Source organism: Lipotes vexillifer, unplaced genomic scaffold (assembly GCF_000442215.2).
Source record: "Lipotes vexillifer unplaced genomic scaffold, Lipotes_vexillifer_v1.1 scaffold1652, whole genome shotgun sequence".
Classification (NCBI taxonomy): Eukaryota; Metazoa; Chordata; class Mammalia; order Artiodactyla; family Lipotidae; genus Lipotes; species Lipotes vexillifer.
Genome location: NW_006795675.1, coordinates 109044 through 130043, shown reverse-complemented (window position 1 = coordinate 130043; position 21000 = coordinate 109044). Strand labels below are relative to the sequence as shown.

Here is a 21000-nt window from a genome sequence, read left to right as displayed (position 1 = left end):
CATGTTTCTCACTTGGTAGTCAGATTCTATTAAATTTCCCTGTATCCCTTTCGGTGGTACACAGTGCAGCTGCAAATGCCTCTGGATTTTCCGTCCACCCCATCCTTTCTACCTGTAAGTTACCTACAGTAAACTTCATAATTGCACTGTATGGAACTGCCTACTGCGTTTTTTGGTCTCAAAGTTCCTTCTCAGCTCAGAGGATATTATTCAATATCTCCACCTCCCAACACAACACCCATTGTATGTGTGCAATAACATATGGCCACATGTTCTTGCTTCGTTAGTAACTCTTGCTTCTCTATAATCTTTCCATAGTTTACTATTAAGCAACTATCTGGGCGTCACCATCTGCTCCTACATATATCGCATTATGTCATCCGCCTATAGTCTACATGTCTAAACTTAACTTTCTAATTATAACATGGCCATTCTTTTTAAATCTTACTAGTACCACAAAATTTATCAGTGCTTTTTGGAAACTGTATACCAGCAGTTGGTTTTTGATATCCCATCTTGCTCTCAAGCCTGACTTATTTCTTCTCTCATCATAGATTTCTTAGTTACCATGGCTGGTCATTCTTTGTATCTCCTGACATTATCTGGGTTAATATAAATAACCTCTGCGTTAACTGGTTCATGAGATGCAGACAAACTTTCTTTCAGTCCATTCGTTACTCAGTCTTAACTCCTATAATTAAGAGGTAAGAAGAGTGTGGCATAGCTCTCATAATGAGATATTAAGACAAATAAAATCCCGAAGTCCTGAGGAGCAAAGAAAAGGGCAATGATTCATTCATACTTCAATAAACACTAAAAACCAAAAATGTGGACTGTGAACTGAATCAGCTTGAGGCTCTTTTCTGGGTGTTATTCTGGGTGTTATCACTTTTAACCAATCTGCATTTATATTGTTCCTAACATGAAAATCAAAAACATATAAAAAGGATTCTGGGGCCTCCCTGGTGGCGCGGTGGTTGAGAGTCCGCCTGCCGATGCAGGGGATACGGGTTCGTGCCCCGGTCCGGGAGGATCCCACATGCCGCGGAGCGGCTGGGCCCGTGAGCCATGGCCGCTGAGCTTGCGCGTCCGGCAACGGGAAAGGCCACGACAGTGAGAGGCCCACATATGGCAAAAAAAAAAAAAAAAAAGGATTCTGATATTATTTTATATACAATTGACAGACTAATAATTCATAAAAGACATTTTTACTAAGTAGCATGTATGATGCTTGTTACAGATGCTTTTAAGTTTAGGGACACTACCTCAACCAGGTGATCAGGATTAGCCTTTTCAGTGATCATTCATGTTGATAGCATATACTTTTAATATGATGAGAATGACATTTTATCTCTGTGGTCTTCCAACAAAAAACTTGTAACAGCAATGCAAACATAGAGCTATCAGAAAGCCCAAACTGAGGGATATCCTACAAAATACTTGACAAGTACTCCTCAAAACTGTCAAGGTAACAAAAACATGGAAGGTCTAAGAAACTGTCATAAACTGGTGGAAGCTAAAGAGACATGACAATTAAATGTAATGTGGTAACCTGAATGGGATCTTGGAATACAAAAACATTAGGGGAAAAACCAGTGAAATCTGAAAAATTAGTGTTTAGTTAATAATGTATCAATGTTACTAGGTTATGACAAATGTACCAGAGTAATATAAAATGTTAATAATGGGAATTGGGTGAGCAGTATATAGGAACTATCCCTGTAACTTTTCTTTATATCTAGAACTATTTGAAGTTAATTTTAAATTTCTTAAAAAATGCTCCAGGTTAATTTTTTTTGTCTATAATTTTCTGAAAAATCAAGCATGTAGAAAGATATGCTTTTTGACTATTATTTCCCTTTTTGGCATTGTGAAATAAGCTAAAGTTGCATCAAGGTGTCAGAGACTGAGGAGGGGCAAACATATTCTCTTAGTGGCTAGACCTCTCCTGCCACCACGAGTGCTGATCCAGTCTCTTGTGTGCTAGCCCTGGTGGTATGATACAGCACTCATCCAACGGTGGACTCTTGATCCTGGATCTTTTCTTTGACAATGATGCCACTAAGTTAAGTGATAGCAACGCAGTGTCAAAGAAATGTCTATTATCCAATTAATGCTAAAGATATACCATCATTTTCCCTCACAAAGTATTAACATATATGGAATAGAAAATTCAGGGAATCAACTTATTGTCCTCATGCTCAATCACCAGATAATATTTGCAGAAAGCAACATGCCCATGGTAGAAATTCTTAGTGGTTCAGGTTTTAAAATGAGGATTTCATTTACTTTCTTTTCTGTGCTGACCAAACCATGCAGCTTGAAATGACAGCAGATTGATCAAATATTTTCTTGGCCAAGACTATAGTACATATAATATATTGTTTCCCCAAAAGTGAGTCTGCTTTTCAATACCAGTTCAGTGCATCTGACATGGAAGTAGTCCCTATTTTCATTCCAATTCCAAATATAACAATGGTTTGCAATGCTGCAGTGTGAGCAAGCATCTTGAGCTTGGGAAAAGACCCTAGACAGGATGCTCAGGCTACATGCATATAAGAGGACTTGCTTTATAATTACAAAATGAACCACAAGAGTGGCATAAAATGTAGGCCCCCAAACCTTTTAAGAATCAACACCCACCCCTCCCCCTAAACACACAAGAATGCTTGAGAAATCTGATGGATGTCCCAGAAAAACAAGTCCAGACTAATATGCAGACATAGCAGGTAGGCTATATTAGATACATATATATGGCATCAAGCTGTTAGAGCAAAGCCAACAGAAGGACATAGACTGTCACTCAAAAAAAGGAAAGGGACAGGTCCAGAGCAGGTTTGGCTACTGCCTTCTACTAGAACTCACCAGCAATAATGAATCCTCTGTTACACAGACTCACACAGATGTACCACATAGCTCGGAGACTAGTCAAATATTTATTGGTGTTGTCCACAGAATTCAAGTTATCCCTCCATCTCAAAAATTTCACATTCCATAATGAGTTTGTGTACAGGTAAATATATTGTTACATAGCTTTTATAAAACTTGAAAACATATAAAACTTGAAAACATATAAAACACAAATTTTGGTACAAAATTTGGTACACCAGTTCTGAGAATTTTATTTTCAATTCTGAAACTCATACATTCCCTCAGAAAAAATTTATCTGAAGCAAACTCAGTAATTGTTAAAAAATGTCATTTATCAAAATATAAGATTTTAGTCTAATCTTAACTACTTGATGTTTAAAGAAGTTTACTCTGCAGAAAAGACTTTTGTGTTTTTCCCTGAGATTTCTGATTTTTATTGAAACCTTCTGATCATTCAGGATATTGACAGAAGTTTTCTTCCCCATGAAAAATCTCTGATACAAACCTATAGGTTAAATTCTTAAAGGTCTTCTGACATTTATTATATTCATTGGTTTCATCCAACTCAACAGTTGTCTAAGCTATATGCATTTAACCAACAGGCCAAAATCTTTAAGAACTCAACAGAATAAAAACTTAATTCTGGCTTTACAAAACAACAAAAAAATCCCAAAAAAACAATGGGTGAAGATTTGTCAGTGGAGAACTGTTTCACTCAGTTATTGACTCTAGCTTCTTTCACCTTGTGCTCTGCCATATTTAATACACAGCACACAAGTCTGCCATGGAAATCTCTCAATTCCAGTGTAACACAGGACAGGAAGAATGTAAGGTGACTTATTTAGGCCATTTATTACTTAAATGTAATAGCATAATACTCCATGACCAGCCCCACCCAGACAAAGGAAAGATTGGGAAACTAAGACAAGCTATGTGCTCAGTGGAAAAGGAAAATAATTTTCCAGTCTATGTGACATGAGCTTTTCTACTGTGTGTTATCTAATAAGGTGTAACTTCCCTTAGCACATCCCAAATTCATTACATGCAACGGTTTTCTCTCTGGAGTGCATTCTGGTGTGATGTACTCTAAGAGCTGCCTTACGGACAAAGGTTTTTCCACATTCATAACATTTGTAGGGTCTCTCACCTGTGTGAATTCTCAGGTGTATGCCAAGAGTTGAATTTTGGGCAAAAGCTTTCCCACATTCATTACACTCATAGGGTTTCTCTCCTGTGTGAATTCTCTGATGTGCACTAAGGTGTGACTTCTGGGAGAAAGTTTTCCCACATTCATTACATGTGTAGGATTTTATACCTGTGTGAATTCTCTGATGTACTCTGAGGGTTGAATTATGGGCATAAGGTTTCCCACATATGTTACATTCGTAAGGTTTCTCCCCTGTGTGAATTCTTTGATGTGCACTAACATATGACTTCTGGGAGAAAGTTTTCCCACATTCATTACATTCATAGGGTTTCTCCCCTGTGCGAGTCCTCAGATGTGCTTTGAGGTGTGATGTCTTGGAGAAAGTTTTACCACATTCACTACATTCATAGGGTTTCTCCCCTTTGTGAATTCTCTGATGTGCCTTGAGGGCTGAATTATCTGCAAAAGTTTTCCCACATTCCTTACATTCATAAGGTTTCTCCCCTGTGTGAGTTCTCTGATGTGCACAGAGGTGCGTCCTCTGGGAGGAAGTTTTCCCACATTCATTACATTCATAGGGTTTTTCTCCTGTGTGAATTCTTTGATGGACAATGAGGGCTGCCTTATAGACAAAAGTTTTCCCACATTCATTACATTCATAAGGTTTTTCCCCTTTGTGAATTCTCTCATGTCCACTGAGGTATGATTTCTGGGAGAAGGTTTTCCCACATTCACTACATCCATAGGGTTTCTCACCTGTGTGAATCCTCTGATGTGTACTAAGACGTGTCTTCTGGGAAAAAGTTTTCCCACATTCATTACATTTGTAGAGTTTCACCCCAGAGTGAATTTTCTGATGTGCTCTGAGGGTGGAATTATGGGCAAAAGTTTTCTCACAGTCATTACACTCATATCGTTTCTCACCTGTGTGAATTCTCTGATGTGCTCTGAGGGTTGAATTATCAGCGAAAGTTTTCCCACATTCATTACATTCATACAGATTGACTCCCATATGAGTTCCAGGATAATGAATAGGATGTGAATTTGAACAAAAGGATTTCCCACATTCCTCACATTCATAAGGTTTCTCCCCTGGGTGGGTCCTCTGATGCTGCATGAGGTGTGCTTTCTGGTAAAATGATTTCCTGCATTCAGTAAGTTCAAATGACTTCTCTCCTGTGTCACAATGCTGATGTACACTGAGGGCTGACTTCTGATGGGAGGATTTCTCATATTTATCACACTGATAGAATTTCTCTTCTTTGTGAATTCTCTGACGTACTGTAAAGTCTAACTTCTGGTAGAAGGTGTTTGTAAATCCATTATAAACACAGAATGTATCTCTAGTTTGTGTCTTCTGATGTACTATACGGCCTGAGCTCTGGCTCAAGTTTTCTTCACACTTACTGCTTTCAAAGGCACCTTGTCCTGTAACAGTTCTCTGAGGCTGAGTGAGGGGTGAACTCCTACTGAAGTTATGCCCACTTTCATTACATTCATAGTGTGCCAAACCCATGTGAACCTCATTGTATTCACAGGATTTACCACATTCATTAAGATCAAAGCATTTCTTCCTTGTGCCAGTTCTCATGTGGTTAAAAAGAGCTGCTTTATCACAATTTCCCCTGAATTTATTATCCTTACAGGATTCCTCTCCTGTTACTGAACTCTTAGCTGTAACACAGATGGTCTTATCATGTAAAACTTTTCCATATTCATTACATTCAAAAGATTGCTCCAGAGTTTGAAATTTATGATGATCTTTCACATAACTGAGAGCTTTCATATTTCCATTATATTTGTAACACTGCTCTCCAGTATGAGTTTTCTCATGCTGAATATCCAGCTGCAACTTTTCACATACATTTATGTAGTCAGTCTTGTTTCGTGAATAATTCCTATCACCAAGAATTAATTCAGAAACAACCGGCAAATTCATTCTACATGAGTCACGTTTAGAGGGCATTTTTCCTGAAAAATCTGGAGTTATACTGTGATAAAATGGTTTCTCTAAAGCTTTCTGCTCTTCTTTACTCAATATTTTGTTATCCGTGAATACTACTTGCCACAGAGGTTTCTCTTGTTTTTCCTGGTTCTCCTCAATATGGACATCAACTCTGTAATATCCTAAAATAAGAAAAATTGAAAACATCTTATGAATCCTACATTTCTTATGGAGAGAAGCTTAAGGTCATATGTTTTGTTATTTATTGTATCTACTGTTTCTAGTCATATTTCCAAAGATTAATAATTCACACACAGAGAAAGACAGACACATACACTCAATCTCTCCTCATCCATATTACTAAATATATATATATATATATATATATATAATTTCCAGTGCTGGCTGAGATGGAGAAGCCTCATTTTTCCAAGGTCCACCCTCTTACAATTAAAATTTCCTGGACAAAAAAAAAACATACAAACAAACAAATGAAGATGCTACAAAATGGAACAGAGGTGAACTTTAGAAATGACATGGTAAAGAATTCCAAGGCTTTTCTTTCTGCTTCCCATATATCTTATGTGGGGTACTGTTGTGCTGGAGGAGCCTAAAAAACAAAGTCAACAACAGGGGGAGATAATAAGAGCTTCAAGAAAAATCTGTTCCTTCTTGGTCAAACATTTGAGAAAAAGGTGGTCCCACAGAACAGAAAACTTTTTGACAATATTCACCCTACTCAAGCCAAAAAGAAAAAGGAACACTCTCCCTTATGGTTCTGCTACAGATATAAAGGATTTGCACACTCTTCCCAAATTTTCCTCTATGAGCCAAACCAACAGCTCACAAGAAAGATCATGAATTCTGAGAAAGTTCAATTCATGGGACACTCTATGAGATGGTAACAGCAACCACCACCAAAATTCTGCCTGGAACCATATTCCTACTGACTCTATGGACTCTGCAAAGTCAAGAGTAACAAATCTGTTGTTTTAGGGCACTGGTAGCAACTCATAGCAGGTACAGGAAGGAGAGAAGGAAAATAAAGCACAGAAACAAGAAAAGAAGCAGGAATATATGGTAGGCCCAATATTACAGCTAGAAAAGATGAAGTAGGACTTGTAAAAATTACACCCGCAAACTCAAGAATACAGCATAGTTAAAAACAGGTGAATTCACATTATTCTCAAATGTGTATGAAGCATTCATAAAGATAGACCATATTCTGGACTGTAAGACAAATATTCACAAATATAAAAGAAGTCACATAAAGTATAATCTCAAGCCATAGAGAAATCATCACACTAGAAATCAGTAACACAAAATTATCTGGAGAAATACAAAATATTTGTAAATTAATAAGCTTCTAATTAACCCATAGGTCAAAGAGGAAGTCTCACAGAAAATTAAAGTATTTTACATATATGAAAACAAAACTGTCAAAAACATAGAAATTTGTGGGATGCAGCTAAAGTAGTACTCAGAAATAAATTTATAGCTTAAAATTTTTATATGAGAAAAGAAAGCCCTCCAACAATTACCTAAGCTTCTACTTTAAGAAACTAGACAAAGAGAAGGTGAATCTAAAGAAAGCAAAAGAAAAAATAATAAAGATTAGAGAAAACAATAAAATGGAAAACAACAGAAAAATCAATCAAACCAAAGCTTATTTAAACATATTTTTTTAATGATAAAAACCAAAAGAAGAAAAAAGACATACATTATCAGTATCAGAAAGAATGCAGAAGGGGATATAACTACGGACACAACAGACATTAAAGAGATAATAAAAGATTAAGAGAAACTCTATGCCTATAAATTTGACAACTTACATGAAACAGACAAACGTCTTGAAAAATAAAACTAAACTCACTCAAGAAAAATGAAATAACCCAAATAGATCAGTAATTAAGAAACTGAATATGTGGTCAAAACAACATATACTTCCAAGAAACAGCTCTAGGATCAGAATGTTTTAACTAGTGAGTTCCACCAAACATTTAAATAAGAAATAATACCAATTTTATATAGTCTCTTCTAGAAAATACAAGATGAGGGAATGTTTCCTAAATATTTTATGAGGCCTGTACTATCCTCACAGCAAAACCAAACAAAATAATTCAAGAAAAGAAACCTAGTGACCAATATCCCTCATGACATCAGTGCAAAACTCCTGAAAATAAAAAGGAGGCAAAAGAACAGAGCAATATATAAAAATAATAAATCAGGATCAAGTGGGATTCATCCCAAGAATGCAAACTGTTGGCATGTTTTTTAAAAAAAATCAATCAATATAATCCATTATATTAATCATCTATGGAATTAAAACTACAAAATCATACGAATTCTGGCAAAAAAATTTCACAATATTCAAAATCCATTCATTAACCTAATAAAGGGAATCTATAAAAAGCCTGCAGCTAACATCATACTTAAGAGTGAGAGAGTGAATACTTTAACCCTAAGATTGGGAAAAAGACAAGGGCATTTACTCTTAGCACTTCTACTCAAACAATGCAATAAGGCAAGAATAAAAATGAAGATACCGAGTAAGTCTACACAGAAAAATCACATGAAGATCTTTTAAAAAGCTCCTTGAACTAATAAGTTTTGCAAGGGCAAAATATAAAGCCAATATACAAAATCCAATCACATACAAACAATGGTCAATTAGAATGTGAAACCAGGTAAATAACACGATTTACCATAGCACTAAAAAAACAAAACCCCAAAAATCTTGGTATCTGTATGCTGCAAAAACAGTGATAAAAGAATTCAAAGAAATCCTAAATAAATCCTAAATAAATATGTTGTCTCTCAATTGGAAGACTCTATATTGTTAAGATGCCATCTTCATTCTTCTTTAAAACTTTAAGCATCTTATATCTGTTATATATATATACGTACTATATATATGCATACTATATATATGCATACATATGTATATGTAAATATACATATTTAACTGTACTTAGTGGATGGAGTAGGAAAGAATACATTTACTCCATCTTTTCCCTGGTTAATGCTTTTCATATCTTATTAATGCCTTCCTTAAACAGAGTCATAAACATGTTTTCCTTATCATATAGAATATTTTCAGTTTTGCTTTGATAATCAGGTTTTTAAGCCACCTTAATGCAGTTTTTTTATTTGATCCATAAGGTTACCTTGGGATTCTTTCTCCACTTTTCTGTGGGGTAGTGCCACCTGTCAAAGACCAGCTGTCTATAAAGCACATTTTTTTTCTTGAGCTTTCTCTTCTGTTTCACTAATTTATTAAACTATCCCACTCTCAGCTCCATAATACTTAACTACTCTGAGATTTACAGAAAGCCTTGATAACTGGAAGAGCAAGTCCTTCTCACATCACTCTTCATTATGAATGGGATTTAGTTTGATATTGCATTAAATCTTTACTAATATACCCCCACTTGAACTTATTCAGTTCTTCCTTTCCTTTGTCTTTGTTAGGGTTAGCTAAAGTTTAATCTATTTGATTTTTACTCTAAGAACCATTCTACAATTTCAGTTTTCCAGTTTATTAATGTTTTTTGGCTGCATCGCTTTTTTGTGTTTTTTTTTGCTTAGTTGTGGTACGGCATCTTCATTGTGGCATGTGGGATCTTTTGTGGCAGCATGCGGGATCTTTCGTTGCGGGATGCAGGATCTTTGGTTGCAGCATGTGGGATCTTTCATTGAGGCATGCGGGTTCTCTCTCTAGTTGTGGCATGTGGGCTCCAGAGCACATTGGCTCTGTAGTTAGTGGCACTCAGGCTCTCTAGTTGAGGTGTGTGACCTCAGTAATTGTAGCGCATGGGCTTAGTTGCCCCCATGGCATGTGGGATCTTAGTTCCCCAACCAGGGATTGAACCTGCATCCCCTGCATTGTAAAGTGGATTCTTTACCACTGGACCACCAGGGAAGTCCCCAGTTTATTAACTTTTAACTTCACTTTTAAGTTCTGTTTTCATTAGTATATTTTTGTTATTGTTTTTGATTAATTTATTAACATAAATATGAGACTAAAAATTTACCTGTTAACTATTTAGCTATCTCATAAGGTTTCTAACATGTAACAATTATTATTATTTTATAAATGTCATGCAATTTTGGATTTGGTTTTCTTTTATGTACTATTATTTAAACAGATAATTTTTAAAATTTTCCAATCCAAAGAATTTTTTTTTTACTCATTTTATCAATTTCTAGATTTATCAAACTATGTAGAGAAAATATTATCTGTGGTGATTTTAACTTGTTGGATTTATTGGTATTTTCTTTTTAGACTAACTATATTTTCACTATCTTATGATTATATTCTGTGGGAAGTTGAAAGGCTTATTTGATTTCAGCATATTTTTTTTTTTTTTTGCGGTATGCGGGCCTCTCACTGTTGTGGCCTCTCCCTCTGCGGAGCACAAGCTCCAGATGCACAGGCTCAGTGGCCATGGCTCACGGGCCCAGCCGCTCCACGGCATGTGGGATCTTCCCAGACCGGGGCACGAACCCGTGTCCCCTGCATCGGCAGGTGGACTCTCAACCACTGCGCCACCAGGGAAGCCCCAAATATTTCATTTTAATAAAATTATCATTTATATCTTCTATAGGCATACATTTTAATGTCCACAGTATCTATTATTTAATGAGATATAATATCCTACTCCTAGTGAATTTTAGGTTCTTAGAACTCCATTATTTTGTGTGTTTTTTTTTTTTTTTTTTTTTTGCGGTATGCAGGCCTCTCACTGCTGTGGCCTCTCCCACTGTGGAGCACAGGCTCCGGACATGCAGGATCAGTGGCCATGGCTCACGGGTCTAGCCGCTCTTCGGCATGTGGGATCCTCCCGGACCAGGGCACAAACCCGTATCCCCTGCATTGGTAGGCGGACTCTCAACCACTGCGCCACCAGGGAAGCCCCCTATTTTGTGTTTTATGATCACTGATAGTATTCTTTGGTGCAGTCACTCCAATGCTTAAGGGTTTATTTTAACCTGTGCTCCTGAGCTAGAGAACTTTCTTTTAAGTTAATGTATTTATTGCCTAAATTCAAACTTGAATAATAGAATATGTAACTCTGAATTATTTTTATTGACTGAATAACTTTATCATTTTTTTTATTACAATCTTTCTAAGATACTTATTTAGGGACAACTTTTTTAGCCAATCAGTATGATCCAATCATTTACTGGGAGATATTCTTCATCTAAATAATGTCAATCTTTATGTTATGGCTATTTAAATGGCTTCACAATGGATAAAGAAGATGTGGCACATATATACAATGGAATATTACTCAGCCATAAAAAGAAATGAAATTGAGTTACCTATAGTGAGGTGGATGGACCTAAAGTCTGTCATACAGAGTGAAGTAAGTCAGAAAGAGAAAAACAAATACTGTATGCTAACACATATATATGGAATCTTAAAAAAAAAAAAAGGTTCTGATGAACCTAGGGGCAGGACAGGAATAAAAACACATAGAGAATGGACTTGAGGACATGGGGAGGGGGAAGGGGAAGCTGCGATGAAGTGAGAGAGTAGCCTTGACATATATGCACTACCAAATGTAAAATAGCTAGTGGGAAGCAGCTGCATCGCACAGGGAGATCAACTCAGTGCTTTGTGACCACCTAGAGGGGTGGGATAGGGAGGGTGGGAGGGAGATGCAAGAGGGAGGAGATATGAGGATATATGTATACATATAACTGATTCACTTTGTTGTACAGCAGAAACTAACACAACATTGTCAAGAAAATATACTCCAATAAAGGTGTTAAAAACAGAATGGCTTCACAAACTTTCAATAAATAAACTTTCAATAAATACACTTAAGGTGATTTTATTTTTTTACTCCAGGAATTATTTTGAAATTATAACTTTTGAAATTCCTGGAGTTGTTTATTAGTTTAGACAAAGGTCATTAAGCACATGAAAAGATGCTTGACAGCATTAGTGATCATGGAAATTGTTATGGACAATTTGTTCAATATGTTGAAGCCCTAACCCCAATGTAACTGTATTTGGAGATAAGGCCTTTAAGGAGGTAATTAAGGTTAAATGAGTTCATAAGGGTGGGGTCCTAATTATATAGGACTGGTGTTCTTATAAGAAGAGGAAGAGACATCAGAGCTCTCTCTCTCTCCATGCATGCAGAGGAAAGGCCACGTAAGGACACAGTGAACAGGTCATCTGCAAGCCAGGAAGAGAGACCTCACAAAAAAAATCAACCCTATTGCCACCTTGATCTTGTACTTCCAGTCTCCAGAACAGTGAGAAATAAATTTCTTTTGTTTAAGCTATGGTATTTTGTCATGCCAGCCCAGCTGACTAATACAGAATTGCAAATCAAAACCTTAATAACATACCACTTCACATCCATTGGGATGGCTAGAACAAAAATAAGTGTTGGTGGAGATGTGGAGAAATTAGAACTCTCACATGCTATCATCAGGAATGTAAAATGGTGCAGCCACTTTAGAAAAGTCTGGTAGTTCTTCAGAGTTACCATATAACCCAGCAATTCTACTTCTAGGTATAAACTCAAGAGAAATAAAAACATATGCCCATGAAAACACTTGTTAATAAATGTTTATATCAGCATTACTCAATAATAGCAAAAAGGCAGGATCCCAAATGTCCACTGACTGATGAATGGACAAACAGATGTGGTATATCCTGACAATGTTATATTATTTTGCCATTAAAAGGATGAAGTACTGATACATGCTACAACATGAACCTTGTAATGCTAAGTGAAAGAAACCAATCACAAAAGACCATATAATGTGCGATTCCATTTATATGAAATGTCCAGAATAAACAAATCTACAGACAGAAAGTAGATTAGTGGTTGCTAGGGCTGAAGGGAACAGGGAGAGAGGGAGGTCATAGCTGAAGGGTACAGGGTTTCCTTTTGAGGTGAAGAAAACTGACTGTGGTGATGGTTTTTTGTTTCTTTCTTTTCTTTTTTTTTGCGTTACGCGGGCCTCTCACTGTGTGGCCTCTCCCGTTGCAGAGCACAGGCTCCGGAAGCGCAGGCTCAGCGGCCATGGCTCAAGGGCCTAGCCATTCTGCAGCATGTGGGATTTTCCCGGACCAGGGCACAAACCTGTGTCCCCTGCATCGGCAGGCGGCCTCTCAAACACTGCGCCACCAGGGAAGCCCTGTGGTGATGTTTATACATATCTGTGAGTCTATTAAGAGCCAGTGAATTGTACACTTTAAATGGGTGGATTGTATGATATATACAATTGTATATTGAATTGTATCTTAGTAAAGTTGTTTAAAAGAAAAGAAAATAAACTTTCAAAAGTGGTGCCTTCTAAAGTCTAACTTCCTCAGGTACTTCCTTGTGTCAACGCTCACTCACCTGGGTACTTCTGGTTTAGGAATTCTTCCTCTGAGGACCAGGGCTCTTCACCGTGCTCCAACTTGAAGATCACCTGGGGTTTGATAATGCAGTACCCTGCAAATGTAACAACTAAAGCTATATATAGACCAGAACCATGGGCATTTCTGAAGGTGAAGCAAAATGAATGTGCTCATTTGAAGTTTTCAAAGGGAAAGTAATGACACACTGTTTCTGTTTCTGTAAAGGTCTCAGTTATCTTAAACTTCTTAATCAAAGCCTGATCAACAATCTCTATAAATGGTTCATGTGTTTTGATAATTTAAAAAAAAGATAATATTCCAGAGGGAGTCACATGGTAAGGTCTGCTCACCCAATGAGACGAGGTGGCTGTAGTTCTCCAGCATCACCTCTTCGTACAGGGTCCTCAGAGCAGGGCCTACATACTGCCATTCATCCTGGGTGAACTCCACAGTCACATCTTCGAATGACACTGATCCCTGTAACAACAAATTTTGTTCAAAAGTTCAAAATTAGTTGAAAATTATTATTTCTCCTGTTTACTTTTAAGGCTTTAAACCAAATCATTATAAAGGATGCTTATTTTTGACCTAGTTTGTCTCTAACTTTGGAGTTACCCAATTAGTTAAAAAGATTTTAGCAATTCATTTTTAACTTAATTCATTTATATATATTTACGAATTATAGATTCTTTTTAAGATTAAAAAATTCAATATAAAGAGACTTCTTACAACTCTTCTATATCCCAAGGGATTATACTGGGTATTCTAGATAATTCTAGAATGTCCATCTCTCTTTGGACATTATCACCGTAAATAATGGGAGACACGTTAGAGATATACATAAGTTGTAGAGATATTAGACATGATGGAATTTATGTATAAATAAATGTATAGAACTCATGAAGAGTGAAGAAAAACGTATCAAGGATGGGTGTGAAAGAACACTATCAACACTGAAGTAACAGATATAGGAATAGGGATATAATCAGACAGCAGAAACAGCAACCAATCTGATAACTACTTTCTTGTGTAGCTACCCATCTAGCAGTATGAGCAGCTTCCTTAATGCTGGTTCCAAACACTGATATTTGGGAAATAAAGGGAAAGAAATGTGTTAGAAGTTTTAGTGAGACAGATCTGTTCATGTTGCTACTAAAGGGTCTGTGAAACATAAAGCTGGAACAGTCCCTTAAGCAAGTATACACATAATTTTAGAACACAGAAGGGAGGTCAAGGATGAAGACAAGCTTTAAGGAACTACTAGCAATTTAGGTGGTAACTGAAGTTATCCGAGGCAATCAGACAACAACTTGAGCACATACAGATTGAGGAAAGAAAAGTATCAAAAAACAGCGTTTGAGAAACCATGAATATTAAAGAGGCTGGCAGAAAAAGTAGAGGTCACAAAGCCAGAGGAGAAGTTTTCTGGAAAGTAATTATGAGAGAACAGAGTCTTAGAAATTGAGAAAAGGGAAAGTTTCCACAGAAAAAGACTTCAGAGAGGCTGGCAGGAGGGAGAAATAGTAAGTAGCTAATTCAATGGGTATGAAGTTTCAGTTATACAAAATCATTAAGTTCTAGAGATCTGCTGTACAACGTTGTGCCTATAGTTAACAATACTGTATTGTACATGTAAAAGTGTATTAAAAGGGTTGATCTCAGGCTTCCCTGGTGGTGCAGTGGTTGAGAGTCCGCCTGACGATGCAGGGGACACGGGTTCATGCCCCGGTCCGGGAGGATCCCACATGCTGCGGGGCGGCTGGCCCTGTGGGCCATGTCCGCTGAGCCTGCGTGTCCGGAGCCTGTGCTCCACAACGGAAGAGGCCACGGCAGTGAGAGCCCCGCATACTGCAAAAAAAAGTGTCGATCTCATGTTAAGTGTTCTTATCACAATTAAAAATAGGAAGAAACAGAACTAGATTAAGAGGTAAAAGGACAGAAATAGCCTCCTTTCCCCAGTGTTATTTATCCAATTATTTGTTCATTCATGTCTTCAGTGTTACTGAGTAGATACCTCCTGTGTGAAGCTCAATGTTAGCAGTTGGTAAATATCAATAAAATAAATGAATAAAAGAACAGGAACACTTCTCATAAAATTTTTTTAATCTAAAAGAAAAATAAAGACAAGTTAACTGTATTTCCCAAAATGAAAAAAATTAATGAGAAAAGTGTCACTGTCTTCATTTTTGCCAATCTCTTTAATATCTGGCTTAATAAAACTCAGCTGAATTTAAAAAAATAAGCTAACAAGTGACATAAGTGAAAATGATGAAGTGAGATCCAAGAAAATTTTCTCCTCCATAAAAGCAATGAAAAAAATGGCAAAAATTGTAGAAGTTAATAAAGGCAATCTATGGAACATTTATACAAGGGGAAAAAAAGGCTGAAGCACACTAAGAAAGTGATATTGTGTCCTTCTAACTTACCCTATTTCCATTCCTCTCTCGCCATCTCTGAAGTAGTTTAAGAACCAACAGTCTGCAATCACAGTTAAAATTAGCAGCCTGGCAACCACAGGAGCAGCAGAACTGGTTTGCAGTCTGTCAAAGCCTCACTCCAAGAAAACTCATTACTTGCGCTGTTTGGAGGTTGCCTGAAAGACCTCACTTGCAAGTATGTCTTTATTTGAGCTAACTCAGAGCTCACATAGTATGAAAAGTCTTATCTCAGAGGCATTTGTCAAAAACATTTAAAGGCATTTGTTTAACTTAGTGGCTACCTGAGGCGGTGTTTAACAGTTGGGGCAACCAATGGCCTAATCAAAAAGCTTAAAAGGAAAAGCTGAGGAATGAGATGTCTATAAAGGTTCTGAAAAACTCCCATATATTCCTGAGAATCTAAAAGGGCACATACATGCACAGAGCTGTGCATATGCCCAGGGCTATGAGCATGCTCCAGAAAGATGTGAGAAGGCCCTAAGCTCTCACCTCTAGGTAATCTTGAGGTTTGGTGTAAGAAGGAAGTGAAGGCTGATACAGAGCTGTAAACTGCCTGTCTGACTGTTGAAAGAATGCCCCGACATGCACAGAACCCCTTAGCAAAAACTGGGAGACCTCCTAGTTCTAGGCGTTTAAGGGAATTTCTATAGAGACTTCAACAGCCACAGATGACAAGAAATACAGGCTGTACATAATTAGCTCACAAAAGTCACTAAGCAAATACATTTCAACAATGACCACAATGGAGGGGAGAAACTCAGATTCCCGGGGTTGCTATTTTATTTAAAATGTCCAATTATCAATACAACAAGAAAGTAAGACACATATGCAGGAAAAAGTGTAATCAAGAGAAACTGCTCCTGAGGAAGATGTTAGACTTACTAGGTAGTGACTTTAAATTAGCTATTTTTAATATGGCCAAAGACCTGGTAGAGGAAATAATGTCTAAGGACCAAAGGAAAAGTATGTGAACTATATTTCACTACTTAAAGAATATCAGTAAAGAAACAGAAATGATAAAAAAAAAAAAAAGACTAAATAGAAGCTGAAGAGTTGAAAAGTATAAAAACTGAAACAAAACTTTCACTGGAAGGGTTCAACAGAAGATCTGAGCAGGTGAAAGTAAGTATGAACAAACTGGACAATATGCCTATTGAAATTCTACAACATGAGAAACAAAGATAAAATAATGACAAAAAATAAACTATGGGGTAGCATCAAGTTTACAAACGTATGCATAATGAGCGTCCCAGACAGAGAGGGGAGAAAAAGTCTGAAAGAACACTTGAAAAAAATATTGGCCAAGAAGTCTCCAAATCTGATGAGAAACAATAATCTACATATCCAAGACACTCAACAAACTCCAAGTAGTATAAACCTCAAGTAAGAGATCCACACCTGGACACAGGATAATCAAACTGTCACAAAGACAAGAACTCAATATTGAAAAGCATTAAGAAAGAAGTGACTCATCATGTACAAGAGTAGTAAAAGCTGATTACTAATCAGAATCCATAGATGACAGAAGGCAGTGGTATGACATATTCAAAGTGCTGAAAGAAAAAGGCTGTCAACCAAGAATTCTACACCCAGCAAAAATGGAAAAATTAAAACTTCCCTAGATAAGAAAAAACAGAATTTGTCACAGGCAAAAATGCCCTATAAGAAATAATACAGGAAGTCATTGAGCAAATCTGTAGAGACAGAAAGTAAGTTAGTGGTTGCTTGTGGCCTGATGGTAAGGGGTGTAATGGGATTACAGGAGGGGGAGAGTTGTATGTAGTGTATATACACTACAGTGTATACAGTTGCTTTTTAAGGTAATGGAAATGTTCTAAAACTGATTGTGATGATGTGTGCATACATCTGTGAGCATACTAAAAAAATGAGTTTTTTTATACTTTAAATAAGGGTGAATTGTATGGTATATGATTTGAATCTCAATTAAGCTGTTTTTTAAAAAAAATGAGAGGATGAAATCATTCTGAGACAAACGAGAAGATTAAAGGGCCAAGCACGGAAATGGGATAAGTCATGTAAAAGGACATGGAAAACAAGATGACTCCATGAAGACATTAGCAGGGGAAGGAAAGAGCCAGTGGAGGGTGTCAGACACTAACAGAGAAACTTTCCAGAATGATAATGTGAGAAGTAGAGGAAAGCACTACAGAGAAGTCCAAGGGAAATGATTACACAAAACTCAATGGATTTGATTATAATCAAGTCTCTGGTCACTGGAGATCACAGGCAAGTGGTGAGAGGAACCAAGGCATCATGCAGAGAATTGAAGTGTGAATGGGAAGCGCTGAAACATTTGAAAGAGAACAGAATTTTAAACTGTCTGCTGAAACATCTGAATATCATGGGTACTTGAGATATTTATGGAGAGTAAATTTAAGGATATTCAGTTGATTCATCAGAAAAATGTCTAATTCAACCCATGTCTGAGTTTCTGAAAAACAGTACTGACCGAGTTCTCATTTAGCTTTATGCCTTCTACTTTTATCGAAGAACATGTGGAGGCAACATTCTATCAATCCTAGGGTTATCACTGGGAAGTTGTTAACTAAATCACCTATTTGAAGAATAACAAAGATATGTTTTTATCTTCGACTGTCTTTACTTTCTATGAGGAATCAGTTGGCTTTATCTTCCCACCAATGTGAACCTTTAAAGAAGTGTTGTCTGTCTGACACTCTGACATGACTACCAAAAACCTCAGAAATAAATTTGGAGCTCCAATTTGATAAATTTGTAATATCAGAGGATCTGCTTATATCCACATACCACCTTTGCTCTGTTATGCACCTGTAGAGTTGACCCTTGAACAACTCGGTGGTTAGGGGCACCTGCACTCTGCAGAGTTGAAAATCTGCATATAACTTATAGTCAGTCCTCTGTATACACGGTTTCTCCTTATCTGCAGTTCCACCTCCCTGGATTCAACCAACTACAAATCATGTAGTACCGTAGTTTACCATTAAAACCAAAAAAAACAATCCACGTATAACTGGACCTGTGCAGTTCAAATCTGTTGTTCAAGGGTCAATTGTATTTCTACATGTTCCCTGAATACATCTGATTCATTTCTATTTCTGCTTTTCCATGTTAATGTATAGACACTTAAACCTTATAAAATCCACTGCAAAACAAACAAGTTATTAAAACTGAACTCACCTGAGCTATGTTCATTTTCTACTGCTTCTGGAAAAATGTAAAGAACTGTGAAGGTTCAGCTGGGGAAGAGGAAAAAGAAAAGGGGCATTGAAAACCTACTCTGCCTTACAACTCCTATATTCATCTGCCTAATAATCTCATAACACCAGCTGGAGAAAAGGTTTCCCCATGGGAGAATGTTCCTTTCGACATTCTTGAGAAGGGACATGAAAGACCATACAAAGGTAGCACCACCTGAACATGTGCATCTCTGATATGATTATGTTGGTCTTAACCTTGCATTTTCACTGAGTAAGGTAAACTGCTTTTCATCAATGAATTAACAATTTATATTCCCTTCTAATAATAAACAACAATAAAAACAACAACAACAAAAGTAAAACAACAGAGGATTGGTTAAACAAATTCAAGTACACCAGAGGTGACATCCTCTACCTTCATTAAAAATAATGTTGTCAGGCTTCCCTGGTGGCACAGTGGTTGAGAGTCCGCCTACCGATGCAGGGGACACGGGTTTGTGCCCCGGTCCGGGAGGGTCCCACATGCCGCGGAGCGGCTGGGCCCATGAGCCATGGCCGCTGAGCCTGCACGTCCGGAGCCTGTGCTCCGCAACGGGAGAGGTCACAGCAGTAAGAGGCCCGCGTACCGCAAAAAAATAATAATAACAATAATAACGTTGTCAAAAAACTACTCAGGCTGGATTGTTAATCAAGTTCTTGTTGAGTTTACAACTTGAGTTAGAGCTGAAATAAAGATGGAATGCTCTATGCAAGAAATATGTTTTTTAATCCTTTGTTCTAAAATAGTTGCTATTTCTAAAAAAAAAGATATTTTGATAAGATGCTTATAGTACTTACCTGTGTAAGTAAATATCATTGTGCTTGGTTCTGCCCTGGTGACTCTACAAAAAACATTCATTTCAGTATTTTGGGGCTTCCAAAAGTGTCCAATATAGAAAACCCTTCTTCTACTACCATTTTATTATTCTCTATGTTCAAATACATAGAAAAAATTCTCTATGTTAACGTCCATCACCAAATGTGGCATCTAATGCTCATGGTGTGACAGCAGCTCAGAATCTGAAAAGAGTGAGGGAAAAATGAAGGAAATGGGGTGCTGTTTAGGATTTCATCAACTCTGGCTGCTTATACCTTCCCTGGACATCATGTCCTTACCAGCCATCCAGTAAAGTGCCTTTTCCTGTGTAGCTTGACAGTCACCCATACCTCTCAATCCCAGGTTACCACCTTCTGCAAGTTGGTCCACAAGTGTCCACTGTCACAGTCTGTGATGGCTTCTAGATGCAACAACATCACCAAGTCTGACTGACCAAATCTGACTCATGCTATACAGGGATCAAGAACTGCTTCTGGTGGAGCAACTCAGAACCCTCTCCTTTCTAGAACTTTTTGCCTCTGCTCTGAAGCTCTGTCAGAAGAGCTGTTCTTCCAAGTGGCATTTTTTCTTTCCTGCTTTAAAAGAGCTACTTTGCCCCAGAGGGGCCAGAGAAACAAATTCACTTTATTTAAAACCTTCACCTAACACTCAAAATCTCTTTGGGCATTCACTAGAAATGTACTATCTAGTATGAAGCCATTAGCTGCATTCAACTACTATACCCGAAGTGTGGCTAGTGACACAAGTCTAAATAATATTTTGGATGTACTTAATTAAATACACCAGTAAAATTAACTTCACGTTTTTAATTTTTACTGCTTCCACTGAAAAAAAATTAATTACATTTGGTTTGCATTATCTTTCTACTGGCCAGCACTGCGTTACATTATCAGACTATTCTTTTGAGAATGGAAACAGCCTGGACAGATCAGTAAGGTTCAAGGGCCTCACTCTGAGAATCCACAAATCCCAGTATATACTTCCCACATGGCGACATTCTGTCTGCATTCAATTCACAATCATGTCCCTGGGAATTTGAGGACAGGCTGCCAGGAGCTGCTCCGCAGGTTGCAATTCTGGGTCTGAGGCAGGGAGGATATCAGAAAGAGCAAGACATAGGGAGTAAAATCTATTTGTATTTGCATCCTAACTC

The 21000-nt window shown here is 37.3% G+C and overlaps 1 protein-coding gene across 1 annotated transcript; it reads right to left on the bottom strand.

Moving 5' to 3' along the window:
• Positions 1–3890: 3890 nt before the first annotated feature.
• Positions 3891–20263, bottom strand: LOC103083818 (zinc finger protein 658-like). The gene is given in 6 exon segments (XM_082931424.1): positions 3891–6145; positions 13334–13429; positions 13686–13812; positions 18951–19009; positions 20195–20224; positions 20227–20263. Coding segments are annotated over 6 exon segments (2604 nt in total).
• Between the last annotated feature and the right edge of the window lie 737 nt (positions 20264–21000).